At 53.4% G+C, this 15,244-nt stretch overlaps 1 protein-coding gene across 2 annotated transcripts in view; it reads right to left on the bottom strand.

Moving 5' to 3' along the window:
* SPAG6 (sperm associated antigen 6) overlaps positions 1 to 5,518 on the bottom strand; it is a 37,861-nt gene extending 32,343 nt beyond the window's left edge. For both annotated transcript variants that reach the window (XM_042802168.1, XM_042802169.1), the window contains exons 1-2: positions 5,438 to 5,518; positions 5,257 to 5,352 (exon numbers count right to left, since the gene is read on the bottom strand). In XM_042802168.1, coding sequence (XP_042658102.1) covers positions 5,257 to 5,352; positions 5,438 to 5,462 — 121 coding nt within the window. In that variant the 5' untranslated portion in view covers positions 5,463 to 5,518. The remainder of the gene's footprint in view (positions 1 to 5,256; positions 5,353 to 5,437) is intronic.
* Positions 5,519 to 15,244: the final 9,726 nt, after the last annotated feature.

Here is a 15,244-nt window from a genome sequence, read left to right as displayed (position 1 = left end):
TAGGCACCACCATGTCATCAAGACTCAGGGAAGGCCACTCTCCTCACTTGATCTACTACAACTCCAAAGATAACATTTTGCCTTTCACACCACATTTCATACTTCTCTCCCACTTCTCCCACCAAAGCTCAGCAAAGCTTTTAACTTAAAATAAAAATAATTTTTAAAAAGTGCATCCTTTACAAGACAGGGTGCATAAATCCAAATGTTGAAACTGGCTGTATGGGGGCACTGGAGTCTGTCCATGCATGTCCACTTGAAAGGTCCAGACAGGGAAAGAACGTAGATGCTTTAAGGGAACAGCTCTTTTTCTGCACAGCTGACTTGGCAGCCATCCTCCCTACACACCCTATGCTCCCAGTGGGCTTTCTACAAAGCTCTGCGCTATCAGAGCACATTTGTTAATATTATTTAAAATGTAGAACTACATCCTGAAATCCCCTCCCAGACTCTGATCCTCCTTACACAGGGCCAAGTGTCCAACTGTCACATTCAAACAAGTATGTTTAGAATACACACACTAGAAAGAGAAGTTGAGAAAAGCATGGGCAAAAAGACTCAATGTAACTGGATGAGGGAAATAAATTTGAACAGCCTTTTCTCAAAAATAAAGACTCCCAAAGCCACTCCAAAGGTTTGGAAATACAGTGTTTTAAACCTTGTCACCAGTGGAATAGCTCCAGAGTCAGAAGAGAACTGATACTCATGACATCATCCTTTACCCGCATAAAACCAGACAATGAAGTAGGGGAGAATCTGACATGCCACAGGAGTTTGTGATGGAGCCCTAGTCTGACGCAGGTAAGCCCTGCCCCCAAGCTATAGCCTCTTGCCAACACTGATTGTGAGGAACAGGTACAGGAGAAGATGCCCAGAGGTAAAAGAGCAGGAGAGAATTCAGTCCTGAAGTATAGTTTGTATGCTGGAGTGTAAGGCCTCAGAAGTATCCTGACATCAGGCAGAATGTAAAGGAGACCTGGGGTCAGGGTTGTGGGCTGATGGAGTGGGTGGACAGTTGGAAGAGATTCACTAGGAAAGAGTCTTCCTTTACACGGACATTTTGGACCCTTCCTGGAACCCTGCAGACTGGCCAGCAAGTAGGTAAGGCAGAGGAACAGAATTTGAAGTTATCTGCCCCAAGATGATAAAAATACCCCAGCAGCAATGAGAAGGGAATCCAGGTGTGCAGGGTCAGGCACGGAGTCCCATGGCAACACACAGGCTGCTAGACCACACAGCTTCAAACACCTTTTTCCATTTTCCACACTCAGCTTTTCCAATGACTTCCACAGCCATTATGCTTAAGAATGGGATCGGTCCCAAGAAAGGGGTTAAAGAACTGATCTTGTAATATCTTTAAAGTCAAAGGCTAACTTGCAAGATTAAACTGTTTCTTAATCCCAACAATATCCTTAAATAACTAATAAATTAAAAGCAACAATCCCATCGCCACAAACTCTAATGCCAAACAAATAAATATTGAATTAATACTATGAGAGAATACAAAAATATCCAGAAGTAACTCGTCTTATTCTGATACATTTATTAGTGCTGAATTGTAAATGTCTCTTAAAAGAAAAAAAACAACCAACCAACCAACCACAAACCAAATCAAAACACTATTTCAAAGGGACTATTTTATTTCGAGAGTGCTAGACTTCACAAGGCAGATGAAGAAAGAAGAATTAGGCCCTCAGTGACTACCACTCTTAGAAACATACTGGCATCAGCTCAGATTTTCTCCTAAATTTTCTAAAAGACGGAAAGCTGCCTAAATCTCAGTGCAAGAAAGAGAACTCAAATTCATCTGCTGTTATAACTGAAAATAGTCTGTTTCTAAGATTTTAAATTTTGGAAGGATGAGGGGATGTGGAGCTTAATAATGAATTCCAAGTGCCAAACTTCATGAACCGTAGCTGCCAAACAAATAGCTTTATTTTTATATAATATGTTTAAAACTGCTACTATCAAAGTAGCTTCTCCCACTTGTCAGCAGCCCTCCAGAAACAAGATTGGATAAATTAATTGTCTGACATTGTTCCAAATATACATTTACTAAATGGAAAAAGTTTAGAATTTTTGGAGGAGGCTTTTTTTCCCAAGTATCCATTAATTAAACATTCAAATGATAAATCCTGTAATTATTATTCATGGTAATATTTAATCATAAGGAACCACCTTATCAAAACCAACCACAGACCTGGAAAACACACAGGAATGAGTTCTGACAAAGGAATTTCTCTGATCATTCCTTGCACTTCCCCACCACCAGAAAGCTGCTGAGCTCCCAGGCATTAACCTCCCCAGGACATTCCTGACCACAAGAGAGCCAGTGCCATGTAAATGGGTCAAAGACCAGGGCCAAATTCCAGTTCCCTGCTTACAACCACGTTCAGGATTTAGACTCAGTGGGAAAGGCAGCTCCAGAGCTTGATGAGATACAGAAGCCTCAGAAGAGAGATGTCCTGGGAAAAGGTGGGTTTCCTGTTGGCCCTCTCTGACCTTTCCAGCTTGTCAGCTCCCACCAGTTCTCCTTACAGGTCATATATAGGAGCCTCCACAAAAATGGTACCTTGAGGTTTCTCAACAGCCAAACCGCCATAAGAAACTCCCACCTCTGATCCTGGCCACTTGCTCCTCTCCATGCTGCAGTCTGCCATCTCCTAATTTGCAATACCACTGCCTGTACCTGTTTTAATACCACAGAAGCAGGTCTTATAGTGTAGTAAAGAATTATTTTTTAAACACACCTCCATCTTTCACAATATTAGCACGGTATCCTGAGACACTTCCACAAAGAACTAGGTCTCAAACTAGTATTTATTTTCCTTATAAGATATTAAGTATTTATAAAAGGACTTCTAAAAATGGAACCAAACACTTTATTCCTTGAGCAATGACCTTTCACTGCTGCCAGTCTGAATTTTGGATATTCCAGAAACATAAATTGAGGCCAATAATACAAGAGTATTAATGCTACAGTACATTTTAAAGGTTCAGTTTTGTTCAAATTTAAATCACTGTAATCTTGTCTTCTGCTTCAGACAGAAAAAGACTAAATCCTGACAACCTTTGAGATCCAGCCAAAGAACCCTGCAAGGTGCCCCTGCCTCCTGAAGCTAATGGAAAATGACAGCAGGCAAAGACTTTCTGCATCTTCTTAAAACTGTGATGTCCCTAAGGGATAGCTAGCTTTCTTTACAAAAATAACAAACAAGCCCTCAACCCTTTTCTATATGGCTTTATACAGAGATACACGTATAGACAGACATCTTTCCCCAATCATTGCTCCAGAGCTCACTAGATCAAGACCATAAAAGATCTGCCAGTTATCTGCTAGATACCTATATCTTATGTGCTTTAACAAAAGGATCAAATCACATTTTATTTGGTGGGAGGTTTTAAAAATCACTTAATCACATTTCATTCAGTTTTAAAAACCTGTATCTAGCACATCCAGAAATGGTTAAAACTAACAGCCATCATCTGAATTATAACACTATGAACTAGCTTTAAATGCAGAAGTTGGGGAAGATGGTAGAATATTTGTGGGCCTCAGCTTTTCAAACAAATTGTAATAGAAAACACTATATTTGCAGACATTCCCCTCTCTTCTAGAGTCTGAAAAACTAAAGTCTATGGAAAAGCAGCTTGGTACCAGAATGATCCAAAGATGATAACTTACACAAATGCACATTTCCACATTACTACTCCAGAACCTGATCCTTGTAAAATTAACCTTCAGACCAACACCAGCTGTGAACAGAAGAAAGTTTCAGACCCCTGAACTGATTATTTCTTCTGCACAAGCAACAGATCACTTTGAAGGTAAAGTTACCAACCAGACTACATCAAATAATTATTTTAAGATGAAATACAGTATCATTAAAATTAGCTTGGCATTTTCTTTGTTTTCTTAAAATAGAAACTTTCCCCATTTTTAAAAACACTGAACTGTAAGAAGCCTGCCTAAACTGTAAGCAGCTAAAATCAGAACTGTAAATGGGCACAGAGGGAACTCTTCTTACAAATAAGATGTCAGTTATTCCAAGACATCCCTTTGGTAAACGGCAATCATTTCGATAAACTAAAGCACTGACAGTAACTCACTGAAAGACTAGAAAAAAAAAATAATCAAAAGACACAGCAAGGTAACACAAAAGGCCTGGTGTCAATGTGCCACTCCCATAATCAAAGCAAATGTTTCCTTAACAAGAATTTAAGTGATAGATTTTCAATAAAAACATTTTAATACACATGTGTAAATGCGATAACAGAAAGTTGAAAGTATTTACATGATTGGTTTTCTTGTCTGATCCCACTGTATCTCAGAAAAGACTAACAGCTTTACTAGATCTGGGAAACAAGTATTAAAAACAAAATCAAGACAAACAGAAACATAATCAACTCATGGAAAGAGCATATGGCAAATCAACTACCGATTTATAACACTTTTTCAAACTGTCTTTCAGGTAATCAATTACTGAGCACTTCTTTTTCCTCTTTTAAGCTCAAGAACTTTGGCTAAGTGGAGCAGGTCTGCCAGATGCCAGCAGCACAACAGCTGGTGGAAGTGCTCCCATTGCTCCTGTTTCTAAAAATGCCCAATTTGGTTCATGACATCCCATGACAGCAATATAACAAAAGTGAATCCCTTCTAAGCTGAGCAAATCTGCTGGCGAAAAGCATTGAAGAATTTAGGAACAACTTGTAAAGCTAGTATAAAAATAGTTACTTCTGAAGTCGGCTTTCCTTGGCAAGTCAGTGCTGGCTTCACCAGGAATCCCGTTTTCTAGACTTTACATAAAGCTGTATCAGAAGCACGAGGAAGTAAATGAAGTGAGTTATACTGAGAAATTTACCCTGAAATTAAAGTAAGTTATGAGGCTACAGCCACAGTCATCTACCTCAAAACAAACAGAGAACCCTTCAGACAAGCAGGGGAACCCGCGCACGCAGCTGACGGGCGTAATTAACTTTCCCACCGCGCCGCAGGGGACCCGGCGAGCCCGTCCTCGCACCGCGGGGCCAGGCCAAATCCTACGGGAAAAAAAATCCTCGGAAAGTAAGCAGCCAACCCGGGGCGGGGGGGGGGGGGACGGACACACACGGACAGGGAAGCGCTCCGTCCCCCCCGCTCCCCTTTCCCCACCGTCGGGCATCAGGAGCAGCGGCGCCGGGGCGCGGAAGTCGCCGCGGCCGCGCACCGCCCGGTCCCGCCGGCTCTGGCGTGGCGGAAGGGCGGTGGGCGCGTACCTGCGTTTTGGAGGGTCTCGATGTTGTGGGGCCGGGCGGCGAGCTCGGCCACCGCCTGCACGAACTGCGTCCTAGCGCGCTGGTACTGCTCGAAGACTGCGGGCGACAGCGCCGGGGCACGGGGTTAGCGGCCGCCCCACCGGCCCCGGCCCCGGCCCCCGCCGCCCCGGCCCCGGCCTACCTTGCAGAACCTGCCTCTGGCTCATGGCGGCGGCTCAGCAGGCTGCGCGCCCGCGCAAGGCTGCGCTGTGTACCCGTCGCCCTGGCAACTGGGCGGAAGCCGAGCCGCGGAGGGGCGGGGCCGCGCCACCGCCGCTCGTGACGTCAGCGCGCCCGCCCGCCGCGCACCGCCCCGCGCAGCCCACGAGCCCGCTCCCCTCCGCGGCCCCCCGTGAAATACAGCGCAGGCGGGCAGCGCCCGGGGGGCGGTGTGTCGCATGCGTGTGTTCAACGTATAGGTGTAGGCACAGGTGTGAGCATAGGCACCTATAGGGCTCTGCGGGGGCGTACGGACCGCGGAAAGAGGACTTCACGCCTCTGTACCGCACCTAAATACACACACGGCCGCGTGGAGATGTGTCTGTGGTTATATAGGAACACGAAGTTACGTAAGGACGCATATAGGCAGCTGTTTACGCTCTCCTCTATACCGGGAGCTGCATTTCTCGGGAGCGCTGGGCGGGGAAGGCCGGGGCCGGGCTCAGCGCCGCGACTCGCCCAGGCCACCCCCCGCGGGCCGCCGCTCCTGCTCCGCGTCCCGCGCAGCGCAGGCGGGCCCGGGGGCTGGCGGTGAGGCGGCGGGCTGCCGGGCCGGGGCCTGCCCGCCCCCTCCCCTGACATTTGGAAGCGTCAGGGGGGGTCACCCCTGCCCGGCCGCCCCGCGCAGGCAGCCGCTCCCAGCGCCCTCGGGGCGTCCCGCTCCGCTGCTGCGCAACTTGCCAAGGGCCCGGCAGGCCGGGAGGGAGAGCCCCGCCGGCCCGGCTGAGCCGCACGCATCGCCCGGCAGCTCCTCCGGGGTCCCCCTGACCGGCTCCCGCTCCCCCTCCTCGCCCTGGGTGGGGGATAAATAAAAAGGAATAAAAAAGAAAAATACGGGCAGCCGCAACGCTCCCGGAGCGGCCCCACCGCACCCCGCCGCGCCTTTATTCTTCGAGAAGAGGGGTCCTTTTATTTTAATTTTTTTTTCCTTTCTTACCACCACTGCCATTGCTCCTCGGGGATCTCCGCTATTGCCTTACACCGCCGCGCCGGCCCACGCCGGGGCTTTTCGCGCTGCACTGGAAATCAACTCGCTCTGCACAGGGCCGGGGACCTCCCGCCCACCCACAGCCGCGGAGCGCTTCGGCAGCGCGGGCGCGCAGGGGCGAGCCCGTGGGCTACAGCTACCGCCTCTGCCGGGAGCCACGCGGGTCGTGCCACGGGGAAAGTGTGGCGGGAGAAGCGCCGTCCCGGCGGGAGGGGAAGGCTTTGCTCGCGCCGTACCCCCGCGCAGAGTCAATGATAAGCCCGAGCGCGTCCAGCCGCGGCGGGGGAGCAGCGCGGGAGGGGGCACTTGGGGGGGGGGCGGTCCGGCAGCAGCCCCCAGACTTTGCCAAGCACAGGTACTAGTTATTCCTGTGCACCATAACAGTATTTTTTTTTTTTTCAATAACGTATCATTACGGTAGATAAGCGAGGCACCGCCTTCCACTTTTCCCATCTTGGTGTCTCCGGCTGCAAGAACTATTTACGAATAATTCTCTTCATAACCGGTCGGCCAAGGCATGGCTGCATCTGTGAGTAAACACAAGCTTGGAGGTCTGGATAGCAACTAATGCAAACGGTGGGACTGCAAAATGAAATTAGGGTTATCAGGATTTGAGTGGAAACAGACTCTACATCTCCTGCAGTATCTTTTGAGGGCGATTCCCAAGACGTGGTATATTTGTGAACGAAGTTACTAGTTAGCTTTGCTATCGATCAGGCTGCTCCAAGTGAAATCGTGATCCACAGCAGAAAACTAGAGTTACTAGTCAATAAAGAATGTCCCTTTCTGTAGCCACCTTCTAACGCACAGTGGCTTCAGGATTTCATAGGCTGATATTTTGTTCCGCAGAGCTCTAAATGTACAAACCCAGATCAGTGACACTACCCAAACTTACTATTTGGTAGGTAGTATAAAGTTTTATCTCATACCTTGAAGTTGAAAGGCAGGAGTTACTTCAGCCGTATTTTAAAAGTTTGAAAAAGTGTAAGAAAGACGTCTAATTTTAAGAAATCTTCTCGGGGTTTGCTCAAATTAAAGGAGGTGGGCTAACATAAGCAATATCATGGTCTAAAATGAGCCACGTGTTTCCAGGAGTATTTAATGCGAAAACTAATCTCTCTTTAAGCAAACAAACAAAACAGATGATGTGCTGTTCTTTACAAATAAATGAGACAAATTAAATCAGATTGGTGAGAAAGTCGTTTGCCACAGAAAATATTTTGGGAAATTATCACCATGTGTACTTGAGAAGGGAACAGCTGTTAAACACATTTCTTTATACTTATTTCTGTTCTTAAGTTAAATAAAAAAAAAAATAAACAAACGGTGATGAATTACTTCCAGAGGTTGGGGCTTTTTTAAAAAGCAGATGTGTCGATTACAGATAAATTGATTTATCTGTCCAATTAAGTCTAATGTTCGGATAAGTGAAACAACAAAACGCACCCTGAGTACCTCCAAAACTTGGTGTTACATTTCGTTCCTTGATACTGAGAGTCTGTTCGCATGGTTAATAATAATAATGAGGAATAAACACCATGCAAATGCGGTCTACGGAAATGTCACCGGTTCTCGCAAAGTACTGAAGACGGAAAATCATTTATGGAAATGACGTAGTTGTGAGACTTCATTGCTTGCTGCTGGGGTTCTCATTAGTAAGAAACCTGTATCCTTAGGCGGGTGGTGTTAGTAACGACTGCGTTGCTGCACACCTCAGCTTAAAAAATAAACCGGAGACAAAGGGAATAGGCAATAATTATACAAATTAATAACGTGTCTTCGCTTTCTGGTGGGTGTTTTTTAATCTCAGCCTTTGATTCACTCGGAAATACGCCCGTAACGGGGCGGGGAAGCATCATGTTCCCCTGGCCGCTGAAGGGCGAAGTTGCTCCTGGAGAGGTTTGGGGTTGGTTTGGTTTTGGTTTTCTTTTGGAGGCGGGGGGGGGGGGGGGGGAGGAGTAGCGCGGAGAGGGATGCCGGGGGGGCTTCCCACGGGCTTTCCCGGCTTGACCCCGTCCCCACGGGTGCGAGGCAACAGGTAGCTCAGCCCCCGCAGGGCAGCAGCCGGGTCCTCCGCGGGTCCCCCGGGGCTGGCAGGGCGCTGGGTGGCCGGTCCAGGGCCGGGCTCGCTGCCCCCCCGACGGCCCCGCGGTGCGGCGGCTGCTCAAGCCGTGGCTGCTCCTCCGCGCCTTCAAACTGCGCGACGCCCATGAGAAGGTGAGATCTTCCTGCGTGTTGGGGTGGCGGCTTCCCCGGCGGCTGCGGGCTGCCCCCTCGGGACAGCCCACGCGGGACAGCCCCCCCCGGGCTCTGCGGGACAGCGGGGCCGGAGCCGCCCCCCGCGCCCATCGGCGCGGGGCTGGGTCTCCCGATCTGCCTCTGGAGGGTCTCCTCAGTTTGCCACACGCCTGGGAAATTGTTCAAGGCTTTGAGCAGATATTTACAGGGTTGCAGAAATTAAGGGGGATTTTTTGTTGTGTTTTTTTTTTTTTTTTTTTTTTTTTAATCCCGCGCTTGCACGACTGAGCGCGTTTGGTTAGAAGAGCAACGCGCAAACTCCTCCGCTCGCTCCCGCGGATCGGAGCCGAAAGCGCTGATCTTTTGAAAGCGGGGAGGTTAAGCGTGGAAAGGTTAGTAGGAGCGAATGGGATGTGGGGAACTGAAGTGCTCTCTCGAAGAGAGTGTACAACGTATCTCCAACGCCGTGTATAGTCTCTACTAAAACATAAGCTTTGAGTTCTTGAATAATTAAATTTTAAAATTTAGATTGGGGCTTTGTCAGTACCTGATTTTAGCAAAAACTCTGTCAGAGAGACCGTAGCAGTGGAGAGTCACCCCTCTTTTTCCCTGAGCTTTGGTTCAGGGCTCCAGCGATTTACACTATGCTAGGGTCCCCTCCGGATGTTCAGCAGTGAGTTTAGTTTTTGAGACCTTCCTATGGAGTAAATTAGTTCTGTGAAGCGAAGACAGTCGAGGCACTGCAAACGCACTGGAAAGAGGACTTCTTTTCTTCACCTAAGAGGACGACGCTGGCATTTGAGCAGACATTTGTAACTGTAAACATGTAAATAGGGTGGATTTGGCTAGTGGAGATTGGTGCGTCGCCACTGCACTAAGCAAAGACGGAAAAAAAAATAGAAGGGGTAAGTAAACTGGAAAAGGGCAAAACATTTCAGGCTGACTTGCAGGATGGGACCAGGAAATATTAGCTGGTAGGGCTGAGCCCTTTTTACCACGTGCATATGGTTACACCTCTGATTTCCTGCGGAACCGTCAGCGCTTGTGCAGTGCCATTTAAAAAAAAAAAAAAAATTTTTTTTGGGACGTTCCAAAACTGAAAGCCTGAGCTTAATTTATTCTGGGGACTTGAAAGGAACGAGGTCTCCCTTTGTGTCTGTTGCTCCGGGGGAGGGTGTGTGTCGGCTTGGCTCTGAACGCTGCCCGCATCTACATATGTAAACCCAGCAGCGCTTCTCCCCCCATGCCGGTAGGATTGCGGGCGCTGGCAGCTCACAACAATGCTCCAAGACAATGCGAAATACGCGGAGCCTGCGCGGCCGCGGCGGGAAAAGCGAGGGGCTGGCCACTATTTAGCTCTTCATCTTGGAAGGACCAAATCTGCGCGATGCCCGGCGGAGCCCGCGGCCGCCCCGTCCTCCTGCCCCATCATTGTCCCTGGCTGCTGTGGTTAGAGGGGTGGGGACACGCAGCAGCCAGACGACGATATCCCGGTCTGCAGAAGGTGTAACGAGAGGCACCAGCAGCAGAAAAGGCTGCAAATCGCTGTCGTGTGGTTGCTATTAGCAACAAATCAGCTGAACAGCCTGCAAACCCCGAGCACCTAGGGCGGAGGTGGCAAGGAAAACGCCAGGGCTGGGGAGGCTGGGGCTGAGGGGCGCTTTGCCGAGGGGACCTCCCGTGCAGCCCCGGGCCGCCTCCCCGGAGGGCGGCCGAGGAGGGGCCGGGCAAGGGGAGACACCGCTGCCACCGCCACGCACCGCGCTCCCAGAGAGGGGAAAGGCAACCCACTTAAAAGAGACAAAATGGCAGCTCGTGGCTTGTAGGCATCCCTCTCGGCTCTCAGCCTCGCCTCCGCCGGTCCCCACGGCTGCCGGCTCCTCGGTGCCCGGGGGCTGTCCCTGCGCGCCCGCCTGCCCGGGGGCAGCGCTCCGGCCCCGGGAGCAGCAGCGCGGTGTCCCCCGGGGCTCCTGCCGCAGCCCTTCGCCACCAGTCCACTCAGCCTGGAAACCAAACTCCCAGCCCTCCGGGGAGGGACACGTCCCGGCCGGCTGCACCGGAGCACCCGGGGGCCGGGCGGAGCCGCGGCTCCGCGCCCCGCGCAGCCCGGCACCGGTTGGCGGGCTGCCGGCGTCGGGAACCCGCGGAGGGTGTGCGCAGGTTCCTCACTCCGCATAGGCGACAGCTGTCTCGCAGGGGCATCACTCACAAAGCACTTCTTGCACCTCGGCCACGCCAACACCTACCCTTGCAGCACCGTCTTCGCGTTGCTTTTGGGGGTTCTTGGTTTTGGTTTGGGGATTTTTTTACTGTTGGGTTTTTGGTTTTGTAATTTTTTTCGCATTTCCCATTTAAAGTTTTTGGGATTGTGTATGCGGAACTGTTTTGGAGTGGGTTTTTTTTGTTTGTTTGCTTCTTTTATTTTTTTTTTTAGGATCAGCCCATTTCGGAGGCCTCCAACAGCCGCAGATCTTTGGCACGACGTTGTCTCGCAGGTCAGAAAGTGCCTCGTCGAGGAGGCACCTCTCAAGCATCCCCAGAACATGCAGAGGGAGGAGTGAGAAATGCCAGCGCTGGCAGAGGTGCCCGGGAGCGCTGGGCTCAGCGGAGGCCCCGGGATGCGGGGCGGCGCCTCCCGGCCTCGGCCTCCTCCACCGGGGATGCGGCGTGCGAGACAGCGGCGGCGCGGAGCCCGGCGGCGGGCGCGGAGGAGGGAAGGGCTGCTGGCTGCCTCTGCTATTGGAAAAGTGGCCTCCCTGCCACCGGGGAGATCTCGCCCGGCTGCTCCCCGGGGAATATCCCCCGCCACACCGCTGAGAGCATCGGCGCGGAGAGCGGGGAAAGCATCTGCCTTCCCCTGGCGATGGGGAACATGCAGCCCTTTGTCTCTCTAGACGAGGTGCGATATTCACCTGCGTTTCACGAAAATACAGGCGCCAAATGGCTACCGCGGCCCCCTCCCCACTCTGGGGGAGGTCGGGGCGCCCCGGGGTCCCGCCGTGCCCCGAGGAGGGCTGGGGCCGGCCGGCCTCGGGAGGAGGCCGGGTCCCTGCAGCAGGGCCGCCGAGAACACGGGACGGGCGATGCCGGAAAGCCACGTCCCGGTGCCCCCTTCCCGGCACGCACATCCCCAAATATCCGGGCTAGCTGGAGCACCCTAAGGGCAGGGCGGGCGGGGGGAGAAGGGCAGGCAAGGGCGCAGGACGGTGCGGGGGCTGCGGCTGCATCGCTACGCCTCGGCGGAGGGCGGCGGCGGCCGGGCGCGCTGCCCGCCGGGCGCGCCCGCCTCCCCCCGGCCCGGCCCGGCCCGGCCCGGCGGCGAAGCGGGGCACCGTATCCCGCAGCGGCCGCCGGCGGAGGTTGCGCGGGCAGTGCTCCGCGGGGGCGGCGCGGCGCTGCGCGGTACAGCGCGGTGAGGCGCGGAGCGTTCGGGGTGGTGTTGGGGGGGGGGGGGGTCCCGCGCGCTGCCCCCCGCGCGCTGCCCCCCGCGCGCCCCGTTCGAATCTGGCGGCGCGCGGGGGAAGTTCCGCGGGCGCGAGGCGGGAGAGCTGCGCAGGCGCAAGATGGCCTCTGCCCGGGCGGCGGCGGGGGGCGCGGAGCCGGGCCGGCCCGCCCGGTAGCGGGGCGGCCGGCGGGGGCGGCCGGCGGAGGGGAGGGGGTAGGGGCTAGGCCTCGCCCGTGGCACCGGCGGGGCCGAGCGCCGCGTTTCCGCGCCGGCCCGGGGAGCCGCGTTCCCCGACCGGCGGAGGCGGCGCGGAGAGAAGCGCAAGTCGTACCGCAGCTCCCCGCCGGCCTTCCGCGGCCCGAGGGAGGCGGCGGCCGCACGGCCCCGGCGGCGGGGCCGCCGGGAGGCCCGCGGGCTCACCGCCCGGCTGGGGCAGTGCCCGCCTCCGGCTCCGCCGCCCGCGGCCTGTCCGCGGCCGCCGCTGTCCTGCCCGGCGCGCCCGGGCTCCGCGGCAGCGCCGTGGGGTGCGAGTCCCTGTCCCCGCCCGCCCCCGGCTGGGAAAACCTCCCTTTGCCACGGGAATTACATGTCCTTCGTGCTTTACCCGTTACCGACTTTTTTTTTTTTTTTTTTTTTCCCCTAACCCCACATCAGCACTGTTAAATAAATACAAATATCCCATCCCCAAAGACGGTGAGACCGAAAGTTGCCCCAGTCCCCACCGGGCTTTAGCAATTTTCCCGTTGTCCCGGTGGGACTGTCCTGTTAGCCGTGGGGAAAAGGAGTGAAGGAGCCAGAGCTGGAAAAAAAAAAAAAAAATCCTCGTTGCCATAATCCTTTGCAATTCTTGAACTAATAAAGCACAAAGCAACCGTGGCTTGGAGCTCTCGGAGCGGGGCAACGAGTTTGAACCGCGGAAAGCGGAGATCCGCAGCCCTTGGGGCGGGAGAGCAGGTTCTTCTCAGGGCGTCCGCTTGGTAGCAGACAGGCAGAAAACATGAAAAAGAAACTGTTTATAGTAAAATGAAGGAAATCCGTTTCAAGTACCCAGAGTAGAAGCAAGAACGTTAAAAATTAACAGCGGAAACAGGAAACACTTATCTGAGTAAACATCGTCTCAGAATTTCACCGTATTGAAATCGGGAGGGCGCAAGGTGCGGGCCGGGGCCGCCGCCCGCCGCGGTACCTGGCGGGGGGGGCCGCCGCCGCCCGCCCCGCGCCCGGGCTGGAAACCGGAGCCAGGCGCGGCGAGACAGCCCGATCCTCTGAACCGGTTTGGTGGCAAAGATCGGAACTGCAGGAGTTCCTGCGTGGCGAGAGATGAGCAGTCCAGAAGCGATGTCTGGAAGGCAGGAGCCACAAGCTCGCCGCCTCCGGGGCGAAGGGACGGGCGGCCCGGGGACGCGGCGAAGGAGAAAAGAGGCGCGGGGGTGGCGGAGGTGGAAGGGAGCAGGCTTCGCCCCGGTACCGGCCCCGGGAGGACTTGCTCTGGCCGCGTTTTGAAAATCCCCCAGCGAAAGGAGTGAATTCTTGGGCAGCTGCGCGGCGGAGGAGGCGACGGGCGGCACATCCTCGGCAGCCGTGGGGGCACAAGGACCAAAAGTATCGCCCCGGCTGGGAGGACGCCCGCCGCTTGCTTCGCCTCCGCCTTCGGGTTTCGGTGCCCCCCTTCATGATTAGAAAACCGGAGAACGTCGCATTTTAGCGGAGCTCCCCGGAGCCGCCCCCGGTGCTCGCCCTGCGCTCGCCCCCCGCCCTCGGGCCGCCGCCGCTTTTCGGGAGGTTCCCGGCGGTGCCCGCCCGCCGGCGCCGGACCGCTGAAAGGCGGCGGCGCAGGTTGTTTCGAGCAACGCTCGGTGCTGGGGGACGAACTTGGCAAGCTCGTAATTGCTCCTTCTCTTCCTCCTTCTACATATTTCTGCATTCCTTCTCCCCGTTCTTGCCTCTTCTCCTCCAGAATCCTGCGGAGCCCTTCACGCTCCCTCTCCCTCGCTTTCCCCGGGGCTGGATCGTTGCCGCCTATCGCCCACTCCGGCCGGGCACAAAAGCGCTGCTCGGAGCTGCAGGCGGCTGAACCAGGGCGGAAAATTTGGTCGGACGAAGACAGAGAAACATCATTTCCCAGCCTCACAGCCCGCCTCTGCCTCTACCTTTGGTCAGGGTGCTTGTTGAACAAGCTCAGAAAGACACAGCAGACTTCGGCTTTATCCCTCGATCTATATAAATGTAACGTCGGAGAATGAAAAGATTCTTCTTACATATACCGTGCTGATATTTCTTTCCAAATAGAGACGATCGACGCACATTTGTAAGGAAACCCGTTCGCTATGTAGCTGCAAGGGAAAACATTGTGAAACCGGCGAGGTTGACACAGTAGCTTCGCAAGTAGAACATCAAGATGATATCTTTGATCGTCCTCCCAGTTGTGCTTAGCAATATATACGCATCGCAGTGCCATCTGCCTAGGGCCAGCAGCAAAACAAAAGTTTCACATGGCAGCACAAACATCCTCGGCGGCTTCTGCAGCTGGGCAAAAGAGCTACTGTGAACGTTTGCTCCTTTTCAGACGGGAGATGTCAAATTGGGAGATGTCGGAAGTGCTGTAAGAGCTTAATAAACCTCGAAGGGAATTATCCAACTCCTGTTTCATTGCTTTATGCTTCACGGACACTCTACAGAGACCGAGAATAGTTCCGTTTTGATGCTAAAAGTTGTGATTATCAGCTACTTCCAGTATAGAAAAGCTCATTTTGATCAGTGGGCTAACGTACAAGCCTCTGCCGCAAGTTCAGTGCTGGTCTTTGGGTGAATTCATTCAAACAGTACAGTGTGATTAACTCATAGAGTCGAGGGAATCGTGCCAAGACAGACACTCGGTCGCATGGAGAGATGTTTTTACATTAAAACGTTTTTAGTTCCACTGAGGCTTTAAAAAGTAATCCAGAGCAGCACAGGTGGAACCTGGCACTGGCCACCCCAAATCCCTGTTGTGCCCTTCACAGCCAGTGCAGTTTAGAGGGAGGGAAGTTTGAGCAGACGGGAGGTAAAATCTGTGCCTG

This window comes from Tyto alba, unplaced genomic scaffold, assembly GCF_018691265.1.
Source record: "Tyto alba isolate M040663 unplaced genomic scaffold, T.alba_DEE_v4.0 Super-Scaffold_38, whole genome shotgun sequence".
Lineage (NCBI taxonomy): Eukaryota > Metazoa > Chordata > Aves > Strigiformes > Tytonidae > Tyto > Tyto alba.
This window is presented reverse-complemented; position numbering and strand designations above follow the sequence as displayed.